This window comes from Gossypium hirsutum, chromosome D12, assembly GCF_007990345.1.
Source record: "Gossypium hirsutum isolate 1008001.06 chromosome D12, Gossypium_hirsutum_v2.1, whole genome shotgun sequence".
NCBI lineage: Eukaryota > Viridiplantae > Streptophyta > Magnoliopsida > Malvales > Malvaceae > Gossypium > Gossypium hirsutum.
In genome coordinates this window covers 11355551-11376814 of record NC_053448.1, presented here as the reverse complement: position 1 = coordinate 11376814, position 21264 = coordinate 11355551, and the positions used below count along the sequence as shown (strand labels likewise).

Genomic DNA, 21264 nt, shown 5'->3' with positions numbered 1-21264 from the left:
TAACGAACACAAACTGAACACGAACAAGCTTAAAAATAAACAAAAGAACATGAACAGAGATTTGTTCGTTTAAGCTCGATTCATTTACAGCCCTACACACTCTTCATTTTCCCTTATCGATCATAAATTTCTGTTATATTAAAAAAAAACCCTAAACAAAATATTAATTCCCGAATAAACACTTGCAACATGTTTGGTTGTAATCGGTGGGCCCCACTTTAGGGTATTGCTATTACGAGTCTAATACATTACTGAGCTAATCCCCAAAATCCACCGATTTCTAATCCCTTTCTTTTGCTCAGTTTAGGTGCTGCTTCAAGTTTTATACCCTGTTTACCCTCCCGATCGACGCTTCCCGTTTCCGTGTTCTGTTCCTTTCTTCTAGCTTGGGGTTTTTGCCGATTTGCTCCCTCTGTCCCTCTGCCCATAATACTCTCCAGCAATATACACACCGACGCACAAGGAAAGCACTGTTGGTAAGCCTTTGTTTCTTCTACCCTGAACTTTTCTCCAGAAACAATCACTCTTATCATGTTTTTTTGTTTCCTTCATGTAAAGCAGTTGCTATACTTTGCTGGGTCGTTTTTTTTTTTTTGGTTTTCGTCAGTGATGGGATGTTCTAGTTCGAAGTTAGATGATCTGCCGGCAGTTGCTCTATGTCGGGAACGATGTAGTTTCTTGGATGAAGCGATTCAACAAGGTTTTGCTTTAGCTGAAGCTTATGTTGCTTATACAGCTTCTTTGAAGTTATTTGGACAGTCTTTGAACAATTTTGTTGATAATGATTTCGGGACTTCTTCAGGGGTGTTGCCTCGTTCTCCTCCATCTCCTAATAAACTTAAAAGCAAAGCGGTGGATCCAATTCAAGTTGGGTCAAGTTCACCCAAGAAAGATGTTATTTCTCACCACCATTCCCATTCCCATTCTGGGTCTCATCTTCACTTCGATTCTGGTTCTGATGAAGATGATTCAGTCTTTTAACGCACTACTCATTTAGCTTGAATTCTTGTGGAGCAGCTTAAATTGATCAATTAGAAATTTAAAGTTGGTTTTTAGGGATATCTGATGTTTATTGTTACTGCAGATTTTGTGAGAATTGAAGCTATCATCATTAAAAAAATTAAAATAGAGCATAAATATGCTTTACTGCAATGGGTTGATATTTGGTTAGTTTTATTGCAGTAAAAGCCTTAAATGAGATAAAAGCATCACTTGGATGGAGAGTTGTATATGCATGGATCGGGGACGATCCTTGTTGATACGGGGTTGCGCGCGGACCAAGATCGAGTTGCCAAGTCACGAGAAACTCCTACGAAAACCCTAAACAATTAGATCTGAAACGAAACAGAAAATTAAAAGATTAGATTTTTGAATTTTCAGATCTGAAATAAAATCTCCAAATCAGCAAAGAATCAAATTGAGAATAGAAATAAGTGTTAGGGTTCTTGAAACCCTCAAGGAGATTGTGATTCTGCCCAATTGAACACCAAGATAGTTTTCCCCAAATTTCGACAATCTAATTTCACCCAAAAAGAGTATGGAAAAACCCTAGAAATTGGGGATTTTTGGGCTGATTCCTTAAGATAGAAAAAGGCTGAAAACACAATAAGAACAGAAAATAGATTAGATAATGATTCAGCACAAGTAGAAATAAAGAAAGAATTGACAGTAAGAAATTAAAAGATAAGTCCTAAGAAGCCTTGAAATCTCGAAAGATCTCACAACTCCCTTCAAACGGCTCTAATCTCCCCTCCAAAGAATATCAATGGCAAGAAGAAGGTTGAAGATGGCTCCCACAATCACAAGATTGTTAAAACAACTTCTAAAGAAAACTCAAGAGAAAAATCTTGGAGAAAACTCAAAGAAAATTCTGCTCTCAACAAATCTGAAATTTTAATAATAATGATAAGTGTTTAACAAGGTGGACAACCATGCCTTTAAATAGGCCTTATAACTAGTCCTAATCTAATTAGAAAACTAAAATAAAAAAAACTCCTAATTATTTTAATATGGAAATTCGGTCAAAGGTCATTTTATCTGGGACTCTTGGACTGAATATTGACATAAAAATTTAAACTAAGTAAATAAATAAATAAAAATAAAAATAAAACTTTACAACTTGGGCCACTTTGACAATTTGGCCTGATTTTCAACTAAGTATGGATGGATTTCTTGATTGGGCTGGGAATTTGCTTATTGGGCCCCGCCTTCAAGAATTTGGGCTTTTGTGACTCGTATCATTCCCCCCTTCCTCAAAAAGATTCATCCTCGAATATGAAAAATCAAATGAACTCGACTTTCCTCTATCGAACGGGACTAATGGCAATTGAGTCCACTGAAAAGAATAGCCATGAGATAGTAAATAGCAACGGAAACAAGCTTGTAGTCCAATCATAAGCATAACAGAACAGGTATAACGCATGTGAATGGACAGATTCAGATTACCATGCAAACAATCTAATTTACTCACCACTGCCTCGTCAAATATTTGAAACAAAGATGGACATGTTTTAAGGCATTCAGTCGTCTCACATTGTTCCCACAAACCATGAATAAATTGCGAGTAATAAATCAAATGGTAAACATAATCGTCACAAGTAGGTATTTGAAAAGATTCACATGGTTCACAGAGTTGCATAATCATACCATGCATTAATCGACGGTCTATAGATTCACTCACACATGCGTTATCAAAAACAAAAATCTTTTTATCAACCATCAAAACAGATAGAATAAATAAAATAGGACAGTCAAGCACGTTTCGATCTAAGTGTTCATCAACACGATCTTTATCACTATCCGAGGAGTACAAAAGTGTTTCAAAGGTTTCAAGCATCTTACCTCGATAAGCAGAAGAATAAGGGTCGATTTTACCTTTTTCATTTAAAACAAACCTTCGCTCATCGGGGGCATAGTGTAGTCGAATCTCCGTTGTTGAGTTAACCTTTGTCAAATGGAACTCAAACTTCATGTACAACCACATAAACTGTTTAAGGCACTAATATAAATTGAAAACAAATTTGGAAAATTTCGTTACCTTATTCTCCAAAACAGATTTGGACAAATTCGAGGATTTTACACAAGGTAAATCAAGAGAATAACAAATCACGCTTCTTTTCGTAATGACTTTATCAACCACAATCGAAGAGTAATAATTAATCGGATCAAAATGAGGGGATCTTTTAAGAACTAAGTCACCAAAAGTTTTATCAATAATTTTCAAATCTGCACTGGACTCGGTTTCTAAAATTTCCTTACCTCGCTTACCTTCGGGATCATGTAGTGTGATTTCATCTTTGCCTAAGTTGATCGTATGAAAGCGTCTTTCATTTGAGAGGTATTGAAGTTGAAAGTTATCTTTCGATCTTTCAGGAACCTGAAAAGTAGCAACACAAGAAAAATTCATATCTTGGTTAGTGGAAACATTCCTCACTAGCCTTTCCTCGTCTTTTTCTTTTGTTTCTTTTTCTAACTCATTTTCTCTTCTTTCTTCAACTTCTTTTTCAAATTTCTTTTCTGTTTCACATTCCTTTTCACTCTCAATCTCTTTTTGCTCTTTTTCATTCTTTTTTCTTTTTCCTCACTTGTTTTAACAGAATTTCTCAGTTTGATTTGGTCCTTATGGACTTGTTCCGGAGTGAGCGGCACTAAGGTAAGTTTCTTTCCTTGATGCTTGAAAGAATACCTATTGGTACGACCATCGTGAGTGACTTTTCGATCCAGTTGCCATGGTTCTCCTAGCAATAAATGGCAGGCTTGAATAGGTACTACGTCGCACACGACTTCGTCTTGATATTTACCGATAGAAAAGGCGATGCGCACTTGTTGAGTGAGCTTAAATTGGCTTTCGTTGCTAAGCCCTTGTAGTTGATAAGGTCGTGGATGCTTGGTAGTGGTTAAGCAAAGCTTTTCCACCATCGTCGTGCTGGCTACGTTCGAGCAACTTTCACCATCAATAATAACTCTACAAAGCTTACCTTGTACATGGCAGCGAGTATGAAAGAGATGTTCTCGTTGCTGCTCGCTCTTTGGTTTTGCCAAAGAGGGTTGTCCACGATCATGAAGATCATAATCAGTTCTAGGGACACGCCGAGGAGCGCGCCTATGAGCAGGAGGCTGGTTGTCCACATCGTCTTTAAATTGATCTCGATATTGAGGCTCTTGATTCAACCGCACCTCATTGATAGTAGCAGTCAACGCTCGAAGTGCAGCAGCCTGTTCGTCCAACTGTTGTTGGAATTTTTTAAATATGTCACTAGTATTATCACCTATAGACATTTTTTTTAAAACCTGCAAAACACTCAACACTCAAAAATAAAAGTTATCAAACCTCACCGTTAATCACTCAAAAAGAAAAAATCAAATTCTCAATGAGGTCGAATTCAATCTTGTGAGTTCTTTATCAGAGTTGATATCAACCAATTAGAGAGTGTGAACCAAACTACCAAAGAATCCTAATTTGCACTAGGATGCCAAAAACTGACGAGACACCAATTGATTCGTGTTGCACCGAGGAAGAAGTTGTGCACACGTTTAAATCCTACTAACACAAGAAACAAGAAGGTGTTAGATAACATAAAGGAAGAATAAAGGGAAACAAATGAAAATCTACAGCTAAGAATCAATAAAAATTGCTGAAAACAGAAAACCCGAAAAACTGCGGAGTAACTTGACAACTTCGTTCGAGGTGTTCCCGATCTCCAAAAATCACGAAATTAAATCTGGAGTGTCCTTATATATTGAATTTTTGATCTGAAAATTTTGGGCACCAAATTCAACCCGCTAAATCTTTTTTTAAATTTTTATTTAATTTCGTATTTTTTGATTTTTTTTGACTTTTTTGACTGATTTTTTTGCGGGAATAATTTTTTTATATTAAATCACAGTGCCAAAAACATGCATGTAAAATTTCAGATCAATCGGACAACGTTTACCCACTCAAATGAATTTTTTTTGAACAATTTTTCTGGGTAAAACTGCCGTTTATGCTTTAAAAAATAGAGATCAGTTTAGAAATCAACCAAGAACACCCAAAACGCCCAAAATCTGATACCAAATGATACGGGGTTGCGCGCGGACCAAGATCGAGTTGCCAAGTCACGAGAAACTCCTACGAAAACCCTAAACAATTAGATCTGAAACGAAACAGAAAATTAAAAGATTAGATTTTTGAATTTTCAGATCTGAAATAAAATCTCCAAATCAGCAAAGAATCAAATTGAGAATAGAAATAAGTGTTAGGGTTCTTGAAACCCTCAAGGAGATTGTGATTCTGCCCAATTGAACACCAAGATAGTTTTCCCCAAATTTCGACAATCTAATTTCACCCAAAAAGAGTATGGAAAAACCCTAGAAATTGGGGATTTTTGGGCTGATTCCTTAAGATAGAAAAAGGCTGAAAACACAATAAGAACAGAAAATAGATTAGATAATGATTCAGCACAAGTAGAAATAAAGAAAGAATTGACAGTAAGAAATTAAAAGATAAGTCCTAAGAAGCCTTGAAATCTCGAAAGATCTCACAACTCCCTTCAAACGGCTCTAATCTCCCCTCCAAAGAATATCAATGGCAAGATGAAGGTTGAAGATGGCTCCCACAATCACAAGATTGTTAAAACAACTTCTAAAGAAAACTCAAGAGAAAAATCTTGGAGAAAACTCAAAGAAAATTCTGCTCTCAACAAATCTGAAATTTTAATAATAATGATAAGTGTTTAACAAGGTGGACAACCATGCCTTTAAATAGGCCTTATAACTAGTCCTAATCTAATTAGAAAACTAAAATAAAAAAACTCCTAATTATTTTAATATGGAAATTCGGTCAAAGGTCATTTTATCTGGGACTCTTGGACTGAATATTGACATAAAAATTTAAACTAAGTAAATAAATAAATAAAAATAAAAATAAAACTTTACAACTTGGGCCACTTTGACAATTTGGCCTGATTTTCAACTAAGTATGGATGGATTTCTTGATTGGGCTGGGAATTTGCTTATTGGGCCTCGCCTTCAAGAATTTGGGCTTTTGTAACTCGTATCACTTGTGGTGATGGTGATTTGCCGCCTTGGTCGGGTGTAACATGTTCAACTCAAGGAGACTATAGAGTTGTTACTGAACTGTATGTATCATATCTGCTATGCATTCTGTTTTTGCTTAATATGCTATTAGTGAAAGGGATGTGTCTTTGCTTCACAAATGCCATCTAATGAACAATGCAAATGCCTTTTGCTATTGATTCTTGTTCTATATTTCATTCGAACTTGTATCTATATCTTATGTTACGGTTTGGGGGGAAGATGCCGAAATGAGTACCACTCTGCCATGATTGAATTCTAATGCCTTTGTTTATCTAATGAACAATGCAAATGTATTTCACAAATAATATGAGAACGAGATAATAGCCCTTTGCTTTTCTGCATCACAAATAATATTTTCTGTGCCTTTGTATAGATAGCCATTTGGATCAGTTGCATGCTAGCTTTGCTTTTTGCTGTTTTTGTATTCTTTCTCCCTATATGACTATGTTGAGTTATTTGATTATAGTTATTGGAGATTTGAATCTCGGTCGTAAGTCACCATCTATTGAAACAACTATAAACTTGCATCTTACCGAGATCTGACTATCCCTCACCCCTCCCCTCTCTTCTGTACCATATAGCAACATTTATTCTAGTTTTCCTGTCCACTAAAAAATGTTGAAAGATCAAACAGATTTGTGGTATTGGTCTAATCAATTCTGCTTCTACATCAGTTGCTCTTAACGTAATGCATTGCATGCATCATCTATTTACAATTGTAACATCCATGTTTTGTTATTTAAAGATACTCTGTGTGGGAATGTGGGGGCTACTTGTTGTTCAGGAATAGGTACCAATTTGATCAAGTTACTGAGGATGCCATGGTTGATAGACTAGCAGTTTCTCCCTTGACAATAACAACTTTGAAGCGGTGAAGCAGCTTTGTTGCAGCATTGCCAGTAAATTTGATGTTTGATCTAAAAGTTTTTAAATGCATGTTTATATATTTTGGAATTATGTTGCCACTGGAATCTTGTTTTTCTCCTATTGCTTATTGGAAACTGAGGCTTGTAATAGGGGGTTGACTTGTTTGTTTATGAGGATGACTGGATCAAATGCTATATTTGGAAGTTGTTTTGCTGATCAGGATGGCTTTTATTTTGCTGATAAATGGAGAAATCAGTTGAAGTATTTGAAGGATATAAGAAAAGAGCTTTACATTACTACTTGTTCAATATCATTAATATAGCATTTGGAAAAGCTTGCACGAAAACTAATTCGCAACCTTGATTTCAAAGTAATGTTGTATTTTATCACACTAAATTTATCTTTATTCCTTCTAAATATATGAATTATTTATATGTTAATTTATCTTATATATCATTTACTATTATTTTATTTATAATATTTTAATTGTATACTATAAATTATTAGCATTTTAATCGTATACTATAAATTCTTAATTACTATATTTATCTCTATGCTATTAATTAGTCATGAAATATTAATTATACATCATATATTATTAGGTTATAGTTACACGAGAGTTCGTTGATTTTTGTTAGGTAAATACACATTCAAACTTTAGATTAAATTATATATTTTTATTAAATTATATTTAATAATAATTATGTTAAATTATATTTTATAGTATTATATATTATGATTTTAGTAATTTAATATTAAGAATATCTAATATTAAGAATTTTATTAAATTATATATTTTTATTAAATTATATTTAATAATAATTATGTTAAGATATGATTACATTGTTTATTATTTATATTAATAATCTTATTTTAAAATTTAATAACAATAACAATAATTATCAACCTAAAAAAAATTCTGCTAAGGGTATTCTAGTCATTTTAGCTTTTTTTCCTTATGCTATTACATCTCCATTCCATTCAACCAAACACAAGAATACTATTACGCCTCTATTCTATTACGCCTCTATTCCAATACAGCGAACCAAACGTGCCCTTGAAAACCTTGCGAAATCATTAATTTTGTTACATTTTCCTTAAATATTTCGATTCAATATAAATTAGCAATTTGTTATCCATTTATTTAGTAAAATTCAAACCCAACAACCATACATACAAATAAACATAAAGAAAAAGAAGATGATGAATTTGGAGGCTTCTAGGGCATTTCACGGTGACCTGAACGTTGTGAACATGGTCGCCGACTAAAAGAGCAACATACTGTAAAATCAAATCGATTTAACGGTCACCTAAGAAGATTGATGTTGAAGAAGTTCGAACAGTTAAAAGTGTTTTTCAAAAGCTTTTGGCTTGAATAGATGAGAGAAAGAGGAGTAATTTAGAGTGCAATTCAACCAGAGAAAGCCACCGGTGATAGGGCTAATAGTAGAGGCACAAGGCTGATCTAAGGTTCTCTTGGAGTTTAAGAGAGTTTTATTATTATTATTATTATTATTATTATTATTATTATCATTCTATAAATAATTTTAAAAGATTGTAATGTGTTTTTTTAATATTTATTTTTTGATATTTTATTATACTCTATAAAATACTTGTCAATTGCTTTAAAAGTAAAATCTATTTTACTTAATTTCGTTTAAAATTTAATTAAAATGAAAGAAACGTTAAAAAATATAATTATAAATAATTGAACATTCTCAATATTTTTTATATTATTAATTAAAAATATGATTACTATTATTTTATATAAAATAATTTAAATTAGAATTTTTATAAATTATAAAACATTTTAAAAGTAAATATGTTTTCAATTATTAATTGAATTTATGTTTCCAACAAGCTTTTGTTAAAACACTTCCCCCAACAAATGTGTAAGCAATTTTAAAATATTTACTAAGTTATTCTAAAAAAAAAATTATATCGATGTTTACTTGTTTTTTAAAATATGTTTGCAAACATATAATATTTTTAAATTTTAAATATTGATTTTTTAAAATTTAAATTGAAAATTAAATACTAATTTATGAATAATATTAAAATTAAATTGATATGTTTTGAAATAAAATTTCTATATAGATTTTTAAAATTTTAATATTTAAAATCTGATTTTAATTTTTAAACTATTTTATATTTAATGCTCAAAGAAATAAAAATAAAAACATTTTAAATATATTATAAAAATAATTTATGAAAAATGTTGTGCATTTTAAATGTTTGAAATACTATTTTTACAAAATATTTTTTATAATGTTTCTAATAAAAAGGTTTTAAACAACTAAATTTAAAAAAATATTTTATCAAAATTTAAATAAATTATATAAGTTTAAAGTATTTTTTTGTATTTTTAATTATTATTTAACTAATAAAAATTTTATAAATTGTGCATAGCAGGAGATAAAAAATTAGTAAAATATGTTTTAATAAATATTTTTATGTTTTATATATACGAAAAACCCCAAATAATTAAATACTTTTAACGTACTTAAAATTTATCGTATATGTTTTACATTAATAGGAAGCAAAATAATGATTGGATAAAAAGAATAAAAATTATGTAAAAATAATTTTATATCCCATAATCCATTTATTAAGTGCAATTATATTATTAATGAGATAAATAAACTTTTAGTTTCGGTAACATTTTTTAATATGGTCACTGAATTTTGTTTGTTCATATTAGCCTTGTAATTTGGTAATTTTTCTTAATCTAATCATTGAATTTAAAATTAATTAAAGAATGAAGATGTGACACTTTGAGTTTATGTCATTCCATTATATAAATTTTTTAAAAGAATTATATATAATCTAAAAAAACCCAAAATAATAGTAAAAAGTTATAAAGAAATTATAAAAAATTAAGTGATAAATGGAACAATATCAATGTGCTACATTATCAGAATACAAGTTTAAGGATCAAATTGGAAAAAGTTGTCAAGTTTCAAAACTAGTGTAGACTAAAAAGCTTAGAGATCAAATTAAGAAATATCACTAAATTCAGGGACTAAATGGGTAGTTTATCCCCTATTAAATTATTCAACATAGCAAAATTATGGAAAAAAAAATTATAAAACTAATTAGATTTAGACAGAGGCAAATCGGTGTTTCTCGTAATTGCATGGCATTCATAATTTCTTAAGAACTATGACAAAAGTGATGGGTTTAATATCTACTTTAACCATTTCCTCATCAATCATTTTCCCATAATTGTTAAACAAGGTATCCAAATCCATCCCATCTCCAAAATGGTCGCAAAGCATGGATTCTTGAACAGCCCTCACGGTCATAGCCACTGCGGTGCCATAGCTCTCCCCATTTTTCACCTCCCTCTCTATCTCAAACATCTCAAGCTTGTCTATTTCGAACGACCCTTCTCTTCTCACTTCATCTTCTAGTTCATTTTTTGATGCTGCATAAAAATGCACTTCGTAGGAATCAACCTTTTCCTTTTCAATCTCTGCCTGCAAAACATAAGGGGAAGAAGATGTCAACAAGAAGAAATGAAATATTTATGCATGTATGAAAAACAAGGGGTACCTGAGAAACAGATATGGCAAGGGACCTTGAGAGGATTTCCCAGAAGAAAGAATTGCCTCTGTCAACATGATCTTGACCTATTCTTCCTAAGAGAATCAGCACCATTCTCCCACCCGTGACCAGCTCTTCTGATCGTGATTTAAGGAACAATGAGAAGTCCTCTTGGAACTGCTTGTAGTATGCTTGGGACACACTTGGAGGGCTTGATTCAGAAATGTAAACGTTTCCTTTGTTGATGGACTTGCCATGCTCATCGTAAAGAGCTGGAGGAACCTGCATGGATAACAGTGATCATTAACTGAAATTCTTGTCATTGCATGGAATTCAAATCTAAAAACAATGGAACAGAGACAATTTTATACCTTGGAGAGCCAGTGCAAACTGTAAGACGAATAGATGAAGTGCAAGCAATTGCATGGGAACAGTCTTCCATAAAATGAACCAGGGTAGCCTGCTATGAAAATAGCTGGACCCTCTTGATTTCTGTCTTTCTTAAGGTCCTTATAAAAATCAGGCAGGGACTTGAACACTGAATTGAAGTCATTTGTTGGAAGATCATTAAGGTAAACTCGAAATTCTGGCATGGGATGGAAAATTTTATGGCTAGTTCCTTCGACAGCTTCGACCATATCTTTGATGAGGGACAAGGAGTTGGGTCCAGAAGAGCAACCCAAATCAGCTATGCCTAAGCTCTTGGGAGTTACTTCATAGTAAAGTTCTTGTATCGTTTCCATGGTTATATGTTTCACCATATCTGATGCCTTTTTCTGTTGGAGAAACATAGTTAGTAAAGAAGAAAATGAAAGAAAATGGTGATATAGAAGAAAGGAAAAAACAAAGGGGCCAAACCTGGAAAGCAGAATTTTGGGCATAGCTAGTCTTGCCGATTCCTCCGGTCATATGAAAGACTTTCTCGACATCCATGTTTAGAGGTGAATTGAAATTAGCGGGGGATTGCTTTGAGTCTCCTTTTAAAGGCAAAATATTATCTTAATTCATAAAGCCCGTGATCAACTTTTGGGGTTATTGCTTGTTTTATTAATATATATTACTTGTCATTGCAGTTCAATAATTTACATTTTATCATTAACCATCATGGCAGGGCCCCTCCTGGACCGAGGCCTATCTCAGATTTGTTAGTGCCCCTCCTGGTTTTTTTTTTTTGATGGGGTAGCATTCTAAAGGTCTTGTAAATTAAAAGCTTAATTTGCATGTAAATGAAGTAAAAGAAGATCTATGGAGCTAAATCAGAATGTTCTTTGGTGGATGAACATATTTAAGATGCATTTACAGTTGTTGGAATTGGATTGTAAGTAAATTGGTTGACATGAGATGAAAATGCAATTATCATGATGTTCACATCGGTTGAAAAAAATGCAATTATTTATGGCATGCATTGAGGGCGTGAAGCTTCAACAGTTTGAAAGGGATTACCATTGAAAAGAGAAATGTAAAAGTTAGGTGCAATTCATATCTCCCTTATTAGTAACATTTTTATTATAAAAGTCCTCAGTGCTTTCCTGATCTTCTCCAAAAGGTTAAGCTGGGTTGGCTGAATTATAAAATGCCGTAAAATATTTGCCAATATCCCATTACTTTGAAGCAATTGGTGGGTATATATTGTGAGAGTTTGTGTGACGTTTGATGTCTTGAATAGAGGAGTTCTTTTTTGTAAGTGCAGTCTTGTATCGGTTTGATTGATCTCGACTTTCCCAGAGTCCCACTACTCTAGGAACCAAAGCAACTGAAGTTTCATCACATCAATACTGTTCCAACTTTAGAGTGTGTAGCGGGATTCTTCTCAAGTCGTACAAGAGTTGGACAAATGGCAGGCAAGGGATGCACCAATAGGACTGTCCCCAGCCATTGCTGCTGTGGGCATTTAAACACCATCAAGTTTTTCAGGGCACTAACCATTTTGTTGGTAGCCAGCCAGGCACAGTCAAAAGGCTTGATCAGCACAACTTTTGAATGGATTATAAAGACAAGAGGCTTAAAAGCTTTATAAAAAGGTAGACAAAGGAATATATAAATGAGCTTAGAGATTCCCTTGTGAGTTTTAAGTAGTTTTCAGTTTGCTATTAGCTAGCTGTGAAGAATATGACATCTGTTCTTGGATAAACGCAATTGATCTTATGCTTCAAAGTCACAACTGATTTGACCTTTCATATTTGGAAGTAATCTATCACAGATCACACCTGTTGAGAATGTCCTGGTAAAGTGTTAGTACAAATTTTTGGAGAAGAAAATCTCGAACACACGAACGAAACTCAAAAAGAAAAAGAAAAAATAGGACAAGGCTCCAAAGTGTGTATCAAGTCACTATCTTTAAGGTTATATTCGCCCTACCTATTTTCGGTGTGCAAATGAGTTCAAAGTAAATTAACCTCGAGGATACAATGAAGCCAATGACTATTTGCGTTTTGCACTGACGAGAATAGCCCACTACACACTGAGCAATGTATGACAAGAAACTCAATTTCTATAAAGGAATTCTGCAGTAATACTTTATAAAATAATCTAATAATATTAAAAAATAAAGGAAGGAAAGAAAGAATATTAGAATTTGTTGGTGTATTTTCCAAATGAAATTCCATTCCTATTTATACAAATTTTCATGTCTCTTCATAGAGACATCTTTCATCAATAGGTGTCTTTCTGAATAATAATGTCTTTAAAATAAACACATAATTATTCATTTAATATTATAACTATTCAAATAATATTATTTAAATAGTTATAATTCTTTTTTAAAAAATCAAATAATATAACTTTTGGTTAATTACACCTGTTCATTTATAGTTATTGGAACACTATAAATATTTAAAAATCTTCTAACAATTGGTGTGGTGAACGTAGAATGGTTAAGAATTTATTGCATTAGCTGCTACATCTAAAGAAGCAGAATGGTTAAGAAATTTGCTTTATGATGTACCTTTATGGCCTAAGCCAATTTCACCTATTTCTATCCGTTGTGATAGTGAGGCTACTTTAGCAAAGGCATATAGCCAAGTATATAATGGAAAGTCTAGACACATTGGATTAAGACATAGTTATGCCCGACAATTAATCTCTGATGGAATGATCACTATAATTATGTGAGGTCAAGTGAAAATTTGGCGGATCCTTTGACAAAAAGTCTTGCTAGAGATGCAGTAAAAATGACCTCAAAAGGGATGAGACTCAAGCCCATTAATTAGAGTCACCCATGATGGAAACTCGACTCAACGCTTGGTATAACGTCAAGTCTTGAGTTCAATGAGACAAAGTACTTCATTAGTATGTGATTGTTAGCACTATAAATAAATCCATCCTAAGATTAAAGTGCTAGGTACCTGTAATGATAAGGGAATGATGAGTAATGTACTTTTAATGGACCCATAACATAAATATGTTAGAGTGTTAAGAGTGTTATAATTACGGGAACACTCTTGATGGGATCTACCTATGTGAGTGGAAGTGTGGCCGCTTCTAGGAGCTCAAGGGCTTGGCTCTGACAATACTCATGAAAAGAGGACATAAACACATAGCCATAATAGTGTCCCTAGATACTATGCATTGACTGATGTTGAAATCATTGTGTGAGATTTGTTCAGTTAATCAAATGGAATAGTTAGCTCAAAGCTTAGTTTACCATGCAATTTTGATTAACTTTAACATGTTTTCACTAAGTGAAGGTTCAATAGTAAGATACCTTCATTTATGCAAATTGGTTTCCAAGAATATCAAAATCTAAAATATTTTGAAAATGGGGGAAGATTGTTGGAATATTTTCAAATATTTATAGTGTTCCAATAACTATAAATGAATGAGTGTAATTAATCAAAAGTTATATTATTTGATTTTTTGAAAAAACATTATAGCTATTTAAATAATATTATTTGAATAGTTGTAATATTAAATGAATAATTATATGTTTATTTTAAAGACATTATTATTCAGAAATATACCTATTGATGAAAGATGTCTCTATGAAGAGACATGAAAATTCCTATAAATAGGAATGAGATTTCATTTGGAAAACACACCAACAAATTCTAATATTATTTCTTTCCTTCTTTCATTTTTTAATATTATTAGATTATTTTATAAAGCATTACTGCATAAATCATTTATAGAAATTAAGTTTCTTGTCATACATTGCTCAGTGTGTAGTGGGCTATTCTCGTCAGTGCAAAATGCAAATAGTCATTGCCTGCATTGTATTCTCGAGGTTAATTTGTTTGGAACTCATTTGCACACCGAAAATAGGTGGGGGCGAATATAACCTTAAAGATAGTGACTTGATACATGCCTTGGAGCCTTGTCTTATTTCTTCTTTTTCTGTCGAGTTTCGTTCGTGTGTTCAAGATTTTCTTCATCGAAGATTTGTACTAACATAAAGTAGAGAGCATAGTTCAACTCAGTTGGAGGGCAGAGATTTAATTAGTGGTCATAAAATATATGTGCACGGCTGTAATTTGGGTATTGTGAGTACCCAATTTAGGTATACATGTTTCTTTTTCCTTTTTAAGTTTAAAATTCATTGTGATTCAAATGAATCTGTCATAGTCCATTACAACCAGGAGAGGCATTACGCGCACCGCACAAAAAGGAGCACAAAAATGATGGTAAAACGAAGGGGAAAGTAAAATCATTGTGGGATTGCAAGCCATGACTAATGATATCAGTGCCCACCATTTTAGCTTTGCTGTTTTTAGCATCTTCCCAACCCATATGCATATATAAATGCGTTTGGCGATGAAGCTCAACTTCTATTTTTTTGTTTCTTTAATTTGTTTGTACACACAAATTTAATGAAGGAAAATGACACAGAAAATTTCCGACACAAGAAATAATTTTTACTATAATATTTGGAAGTTACAATTTTCTAAAAGACAAGGTTTCTCTCTCTTTGTGTCACAAGAATAAGAGTAGAGAGACTTTTGATCTAAAGGTGCTTCAAATATAATTTTGTATGGTTAAGTTTGCTTAATAATCGTCGAAACGTAATTTTAAAATTTTAATTTAATCTATTTTTTTAGCGAATTAAGACTTGTTAGCGACTTTTTGAGAATCGACATGGAGTTGTTCAAAAAAATTTTAAGTTCTTACACCCTTAGAAACACTTACTTAAATGAGTTTCGAGTTTCAAAATCTTTTTTTAGGCTGGATTTAACATTTTTGAATTTGTAATTGAGTTCAATGGCTTAGCGGAAATCCCTTGTACAAGACTAGTCAATCAAGTAGAGGAAAATTCATATAAAATATGATTTCTCAAATTGAATGTTATAATATTTTTTATTTTTTAATTAATTTAGTTCATTAGAAATAATGTTTTGTAAAATTATGATATTTTTATAAAAAATTATTTATTTCTTAATTTATTTATTTTAATTAGAGGAAAATTATAATGGCATGATATATGATATTATCACTTTCATTTGTGGTGGCTTGCAATTAGTATGAATTTTGTTTGTCTCCAAATACCCCTTCAAACTATTGAATCATGTACACGATTTTGTTGTGTGTAACAAGAAGACAAGTCTTGAAATCCAATTTAAATTTTACGTCAAAATTTTCCCATCTATCAATTATTTTGACAAGATTTGCATAAGATTTGAAAGCTTTAAAGGACATTATAAAAAATTGACTATCAGTGTACATGCAACAAACAAAATATAATCAATAATTAAGCACGGTGTACTGCAAGTATGCAAGTCTAGTTGTAATATAATTATTATAATAGAATACGAGAATGTTCCGTGGATCGAATTCATAGGAGATGTGATGATTTCTACACTAGATGCTTTCTATGCTAAAAGAAGGCTATCAATTTACTCAAAAAAGAAAGTAGTACAACAATTCATAAAAGGGAAGAATGATAGTAATACTAACTACACTAAAAAGTACTAATCTAATGGCTTTGATCGGTAAAAATTACTATTAGCAACAAGTAGTGATTGCTCTTGTCTCTCAGTAGTGATTGATTTATACTTAAGGAATCTAAACACATGATTCTTTGCCTAGTCACTTTCACCTCTCGGTCTCGAATAACTATTAGAAGCACTAAATGAAATCTTCTCTCAATCTCATTCAATTAAGACTAACTAAATCGATACCTACTCGATAGGGTTTCCTCTTGGCCTATCCTATCTCAATTTTTACTCAAAGTTGTTAATTTTGAGTTATTAACACTATCGATTTAAAAAAAACAATCAAATTAACAAAAGACATAAAATAACATCACAAGCGATCAAAGTAATCAATCACATAGAGAATTTAGTTCATTTCCATGGCAAATACAAACATACAATAATCTTCCATTCAATCCAATATAACTAAATTAAAGGAAAATTAAAAGAGTGTAAGAAATGCTCATTAAAACAAGAAATCCTTTGCTTTGAGAAATTCGATTGTATTGGATCTTCTAAATGTCTTGATGCCCAATAACAATAAAAACCAATTGAAAGAGAAAAATATCTTGAAGTTATCTAAAAGACTAAACTTAGAAAAATTATCAGCAAAAACTAAAAATAAAGTTTATTGTCTGAAAATGATATCCTTTTTATCCCCCATTTGCTGATTATGAAGTGATATTTATACTAAACCTAATTAATAATTCAATTACAACAATAACCTCAATAGAAATATTAAACTAATGCAATTTTTATTGAATCTTCTATTGATTGCCCCTAATAATGATTTTAGATTCTGTAGTTATGAAAAGTGTTGTCGCGATAACGGGTTGTCTGTTTCCCAAACCTTGCTCCAATTGATTGACAATTGTTGCGACACTGAAGGTCCATGGTTTCGACAACAAGCTTTCTGATTGCCTCCTAGCTCAATTCAAGGCCTTTGTGGTTGTGACAAGGGCTTGCTATGGTTGCAATAATGACTTGGTTGAAGAAACCCCTTAGAAAGTTAGCAAGGTCGTGGTTAAGATAAGGGCTTGGTCGAGGGAACTCTTTGGCAAGTCAACAAGGTCATGGTTGCGACAAGGCAACATGTGGTCATGACAAAGGATCTTTGCCTTGCTTTTCTTTCATTTACATCCCTTCATTGAGCCCTACAATCCCCTTTTTGACATATTTAAGTCCATTTATGAGGGAACTTAAAGCATTTATTCAAAATATAATAAAAAATAAAAAAAACATTTAAACTAAATCCTAACACCAATGCCAAAACTAATAAAAATAACCAATGCAAAAACTAATAAAAATAACTTTAAATGCTACTTGAAATCAAGCTTCTTAAGTGTGAAAATGACTTAATTCACCATATCAAATTATGACGTATCAAACTCCCCCACAATTAAGTATTGGATTTTCTTTAAGCAAATAACACACAAAACACACAAAAAATAACGACCCTCAAGTTACATTGAACATTAGAAAATATGGTAATTAAACATTGAACATGTAAAAGACATATCTTATATCCAAATCAAGATTGATGGCTAGTTAATTCAAGTAATTTAAAGAAATCCGCCTTAGTTCACTAGGTTTCAGAGTTAATAAACAAAAAGCCAATTCAAGTGAATGTGTGTTAAATTGTGTTAATCCATCAAGACGAATAAGCAAGATGCATTATGGATACTCAAGTGTGAATCACAAGCATTCATCAATTCAAGCATGAACAATTTAGAAAAAATTCATATAAAGGAAATGTTTAAGTCACATTGGTCTTCAATGCTTGCAATATTCAGAGGCTTAGGACAATTTGGATTCAAAATAAGAGTTAGCTCAAAATGGTTTCAAGTACTATAAATAGTGAAGCACATGACATTGTTACCTTTTCTTTCCCAATTTATCAATAAGTTCACCTCATTATCTCTCTTTCTCTCACCTTCCATTTATCTTCTAAGTGATTAGGACATGATTTAATATTAGCAAATATAAAAGCCAACAAGTTTAGGTGCATTAAGCAAGCCAAAGAATTTCTTAAGCTCAAAATAGATTTTCTTGCTTTAGCACCTTTAAGCATTTCCCTTCTTTCACTCCTAATTTGGTACCTATTTCAATTGTTAAAAATATGCATCAAGCATTAACCTTATTTGATTCAAAACATACCAAAATCATACCAAACAAGCTCAATACTCATATTCAACTTTACATCAAAGTATTCATTATTTTAACATCAACAAATCTTAAGCATTTCAATATCATTAAGGCATACCTACTAAATCATTCAATTACTAATCTTACTTATGCCAAATCATCTTGGAACATGTCATTTCCTTTCATTATAAACACATATACATATATAGGACATAATAACATTAAGCATAACCAATAACTATCAAATTAAATTACATTTCTCAAGCATACTTCAATTTACTTATGTTCAAGTACATTTTCATTTCATTCACCAAGTCATTCCATACCAACTTTACCTATGCCAATCCACTTTAAAACATGAAATTTCATTTTCCATACATATCTCAAGCATATAAGTCAAAGTATACATATTCAACTAGGCATCTCAAATGCCAAATCATGCATTTTTAAACCATATGCAAAACCAACATTTAAATCACATAAACCAAGTTCAATACCATATTCAATTCATAAATACTTATATACATAAAGAAACCTATATACATGCCACAACCCTAGATTCAGAATGATCAAACATCTACCAATTCGATGATAGGATAGTGTGAGCTTCAAGTCAATCCGACTTGACGCGTCCCGCAAGATAATTGACAATGAAAGGGAAAACAAACGAGGTAAGCATATAAAATGCTTAGTAAGTTCATAGGCATTAAACAAAACTTACCTTATGTTACAACCAAATACAATATGCTACCATACTTTAACATAGTTGGCTAGTCATGGCAAAACACAACATCAACAAGGTGAGATTAATATATAATCAAACCAAATGACATCTCAACCATATATCAATCCAATTCATTTTAAAGTCAACATCTCAATATCATGCTCATGCTCAATTCAACATTTATCCATTTGAGCATCAAACTCATATCATATCATGTCATTTCAATTTTTCATTTTACATTAACCACTTCGCTCAATTTTTCATTTTACATTAACCACATCGCCTGTTGAACTCAAGTAAACAGACTCAGATACACATGTAACTACATTACACCGATTGCTCATCCGAACTGAATATATATTTGTGTCAAGTTATCACTCTAGGCTAAACCTGTATAATGACACAATCGGTTTCTTGTCCACGCTAAATATACATACATGTCAGGTTACCAGTCTAAGCTAAACTTGTGTCATATGTATCATTAAGTCTGCAACAAATGTTGGATCTTGGTAATATCTGTAACCAATCCCGTACAAGTGCACAAAAAACCCTATTGACATGTTGATCGTATCCTAAGCTTTACTAAGTTCACCCAAGCACTTTTTAAAACATATAAACATTTCTTTACAATTTAGTCGAGCACCTTTTAACACATATAAACATCTCTTTACAATTTAGTCCAACTCTCACATTTCATACTAATTTACCACCAATCAACCCAAAATCAAAGATATATACACAAATCAAATACATAAAAACCTAAACACATTTATACCATATGAACTTACCTGTCAAAAAACAATAAGCAAGTTGAATATTCAAGGACTAATCGACAATTTTGGCTTTTTCACGATTATCTCCAGTTTGATCCAATTCTTGATCTAAGCAATTATTGTAGACAATTCATCAATACCAAACATTTATACATTGTATCATGATATGAATGAACCTATGAATCTTCATTTTTCGATACCCCTAAAGTTTTAAGCTTTGGTTTTAAATTTTGAGCTTTGGTTTTAAAACCAATTTCAGTTACATTCACTACAGACCCTCTAATATCAATTATTATCAAAATTGCACATCAATTTTACATTTTATTCACTTTAGTTCTTATGAAAAAAAATAATAATTAAACTTTACAATCTAGTCATTTTTCATATCTAAGCTTAAAATTTATCAATTTAACACAAATTTCTTCAAGAAATAAATAATAGAAACTTTCAAAAACTTTAATAGTTTTACAAATTGATACATGGGCTAGCTAAATCTAGCTCCCATAACCTCACAAACATAAAAAAAAATAAGAAAATGACTTAATTGTACTCACCAATCGAGGATTGAAAGCTTTAAACTAAAAAATGGATTCCTTAGGTTTTTCTCCATGCTTGTTTAGTGAAGAAGAAAGAAAAAGATGACAAATTCCACTTTCACAAGCCTTTTATACCTTAATTTTTTCTTTAATCACCTAATTAACTTAAATTAATCAAAATTAATTAAACTTAATAAAAATTACTTAAAATTAATGGATGTTAACATCATCCTCCACTAATTGATGAAACAAAATGATTTATTTACCATTTTGAACCTTTAACTAATTAAAAATCTATAACAATAAGACTTTTACAATTTAGTCCTTGTACCTTAATTAAGCAATTAAAAAAAATTTTGAAACACCAAACTCTAATAAAATTTTATATCAACTCTGAAAATATTTATATTTAGTATTTACGAACTCGATTTACAAAAATGGGGTTTTGAAACTGCCTTTTTCAGCAGCACTGAAAATTGAGTTGTTATACGCGTAGTGGCACAAACTGCGACATCATCAATCACGCCTTGATGCCCTGAAGCACCTTGTGCATGAAGCATCCGACACACAATATATGCTACCCTAAAGTCGACCATTGCACGTCAGCACCAATGAGTGATCTCTGTTGCTTGATTCTAGGATATTTTTCTTTAGTTTTGTTTTGCTTTTGTATTTTCTTTTCTTTTTTTATT

General features: G+C 31.8%; 2 protein-coding genes across 5 annotated transcripts; one reads left to right on the top strand and one right to left on the bottom strand.

Annotated features, from left to right (window-relative positions):
• The first annotated feature begins 269 nt into the window (after positions 1 to 269).
• On the top strand, positions 270 to 7241 carry LOC107945833 (uncharacterized). Of its 4 annotated transcripts, none has more exons than XM_041108465.1 (6): positions 270 to 476; positions 608 to 700; positions 803 to 952; positions 1183 to 1251; positions 6041 to 6119; positions 6824 to 7241. In XM_041108465.1, exons 2-6 carry the CDS (start codon positions 610 to 612, stop codon positions 6951 to 6953), a joined length of 519 nt encoding a protein of 172 aa, XP_040964399.1. In that variant the 5' UTR covers positions 270 to 476; positions 608 to 609; the 3' UTR covers positions 6954 to 7241. The 4 variants fall into 4 exon arrangements, with proteins under 4 accessions (XP_040964399.1, XP_040964398.1, XP_040964401.1 ...); XM_041108464.1 differs by having other exon boundaries at positions 562 to 700; XM_041108467.1 differs by having other exon boundaries at positions 275 to 476; positions 562 to 700; positions 803 to 929; positions 6863 to 7241.
• Positions 7242 to 9936: 2695 nt separating this feature from the next.
• Positions 9937 to 11597, bottom strand: LOC121224680 (probable methyltransferase TCM_000336). Its single transcript, XM_041108462.1, has 4 exons — positions 11350 to 11597; positions 10863 to 11267; positions 10501 to 10773; positions 9937 to 10424 (listed from the first exon to the last, which is right to left on the bottom strand). The coding sequence occupies exons 1-4, from the start codon at positions 11422 to 11424 to the stop codon at positions 10089 to 10091; spliced, it is 1089 nt and encodes a 362-aa protein (XP_040964396.1). The 5' UTR covers positions 11425 to 11597; the 3' UTR covers positions 9937 to 10088.
• Between the last annotated feature and the right edge of the window lie 9667 nt (positions 11598 to 21264).

Bases quoted from the DNA above. Each gene is read 5' to 3' on its own strand.
- LOC107945833 (XM_041108465.1), top strand. From the start codon at position 610: ATGGGATGTTCTAGTTCGAAGTTAGATGATCTGCCGGCAGTTGCTCTA. The intron at 701-802 runs GTTTTGCTTTAG...GGACTTCTTCAG, and splicing joins GGATGAAGCGATTCAACAAG to GGGTGTTGCCTCGTTCTCCT. The intron at 6,120-6,823 runs GTATGTATCATA...TGTTATTTAAAG, and splicing joins TATAGAGTTGTTACTGAACT to ATACTCTGTGTGGGAATGTG.
- LOC121224680 (XM_041108462.1), bottom strand. From the start codon at position 11,424: ATGGATGTCGAGAAAGTCTTTCATATGACCGGAGGAATCGGCAAGACT. The intron at 11,268-11,349 runs GTTTGGCCCCTT...TTTCTCCAACAG, and splicing joins CCCAAAATTCTGCTTTCCAG to AAAAAGGCATCAGATATGGT. The intron at 10,774-10,862 runs GTATAAAATTGT...TTATCCATGCAG, and splicing joins GTTTGCACTGGCTCTCCAAG to GTTCCTCCAGCTCTTTACGA.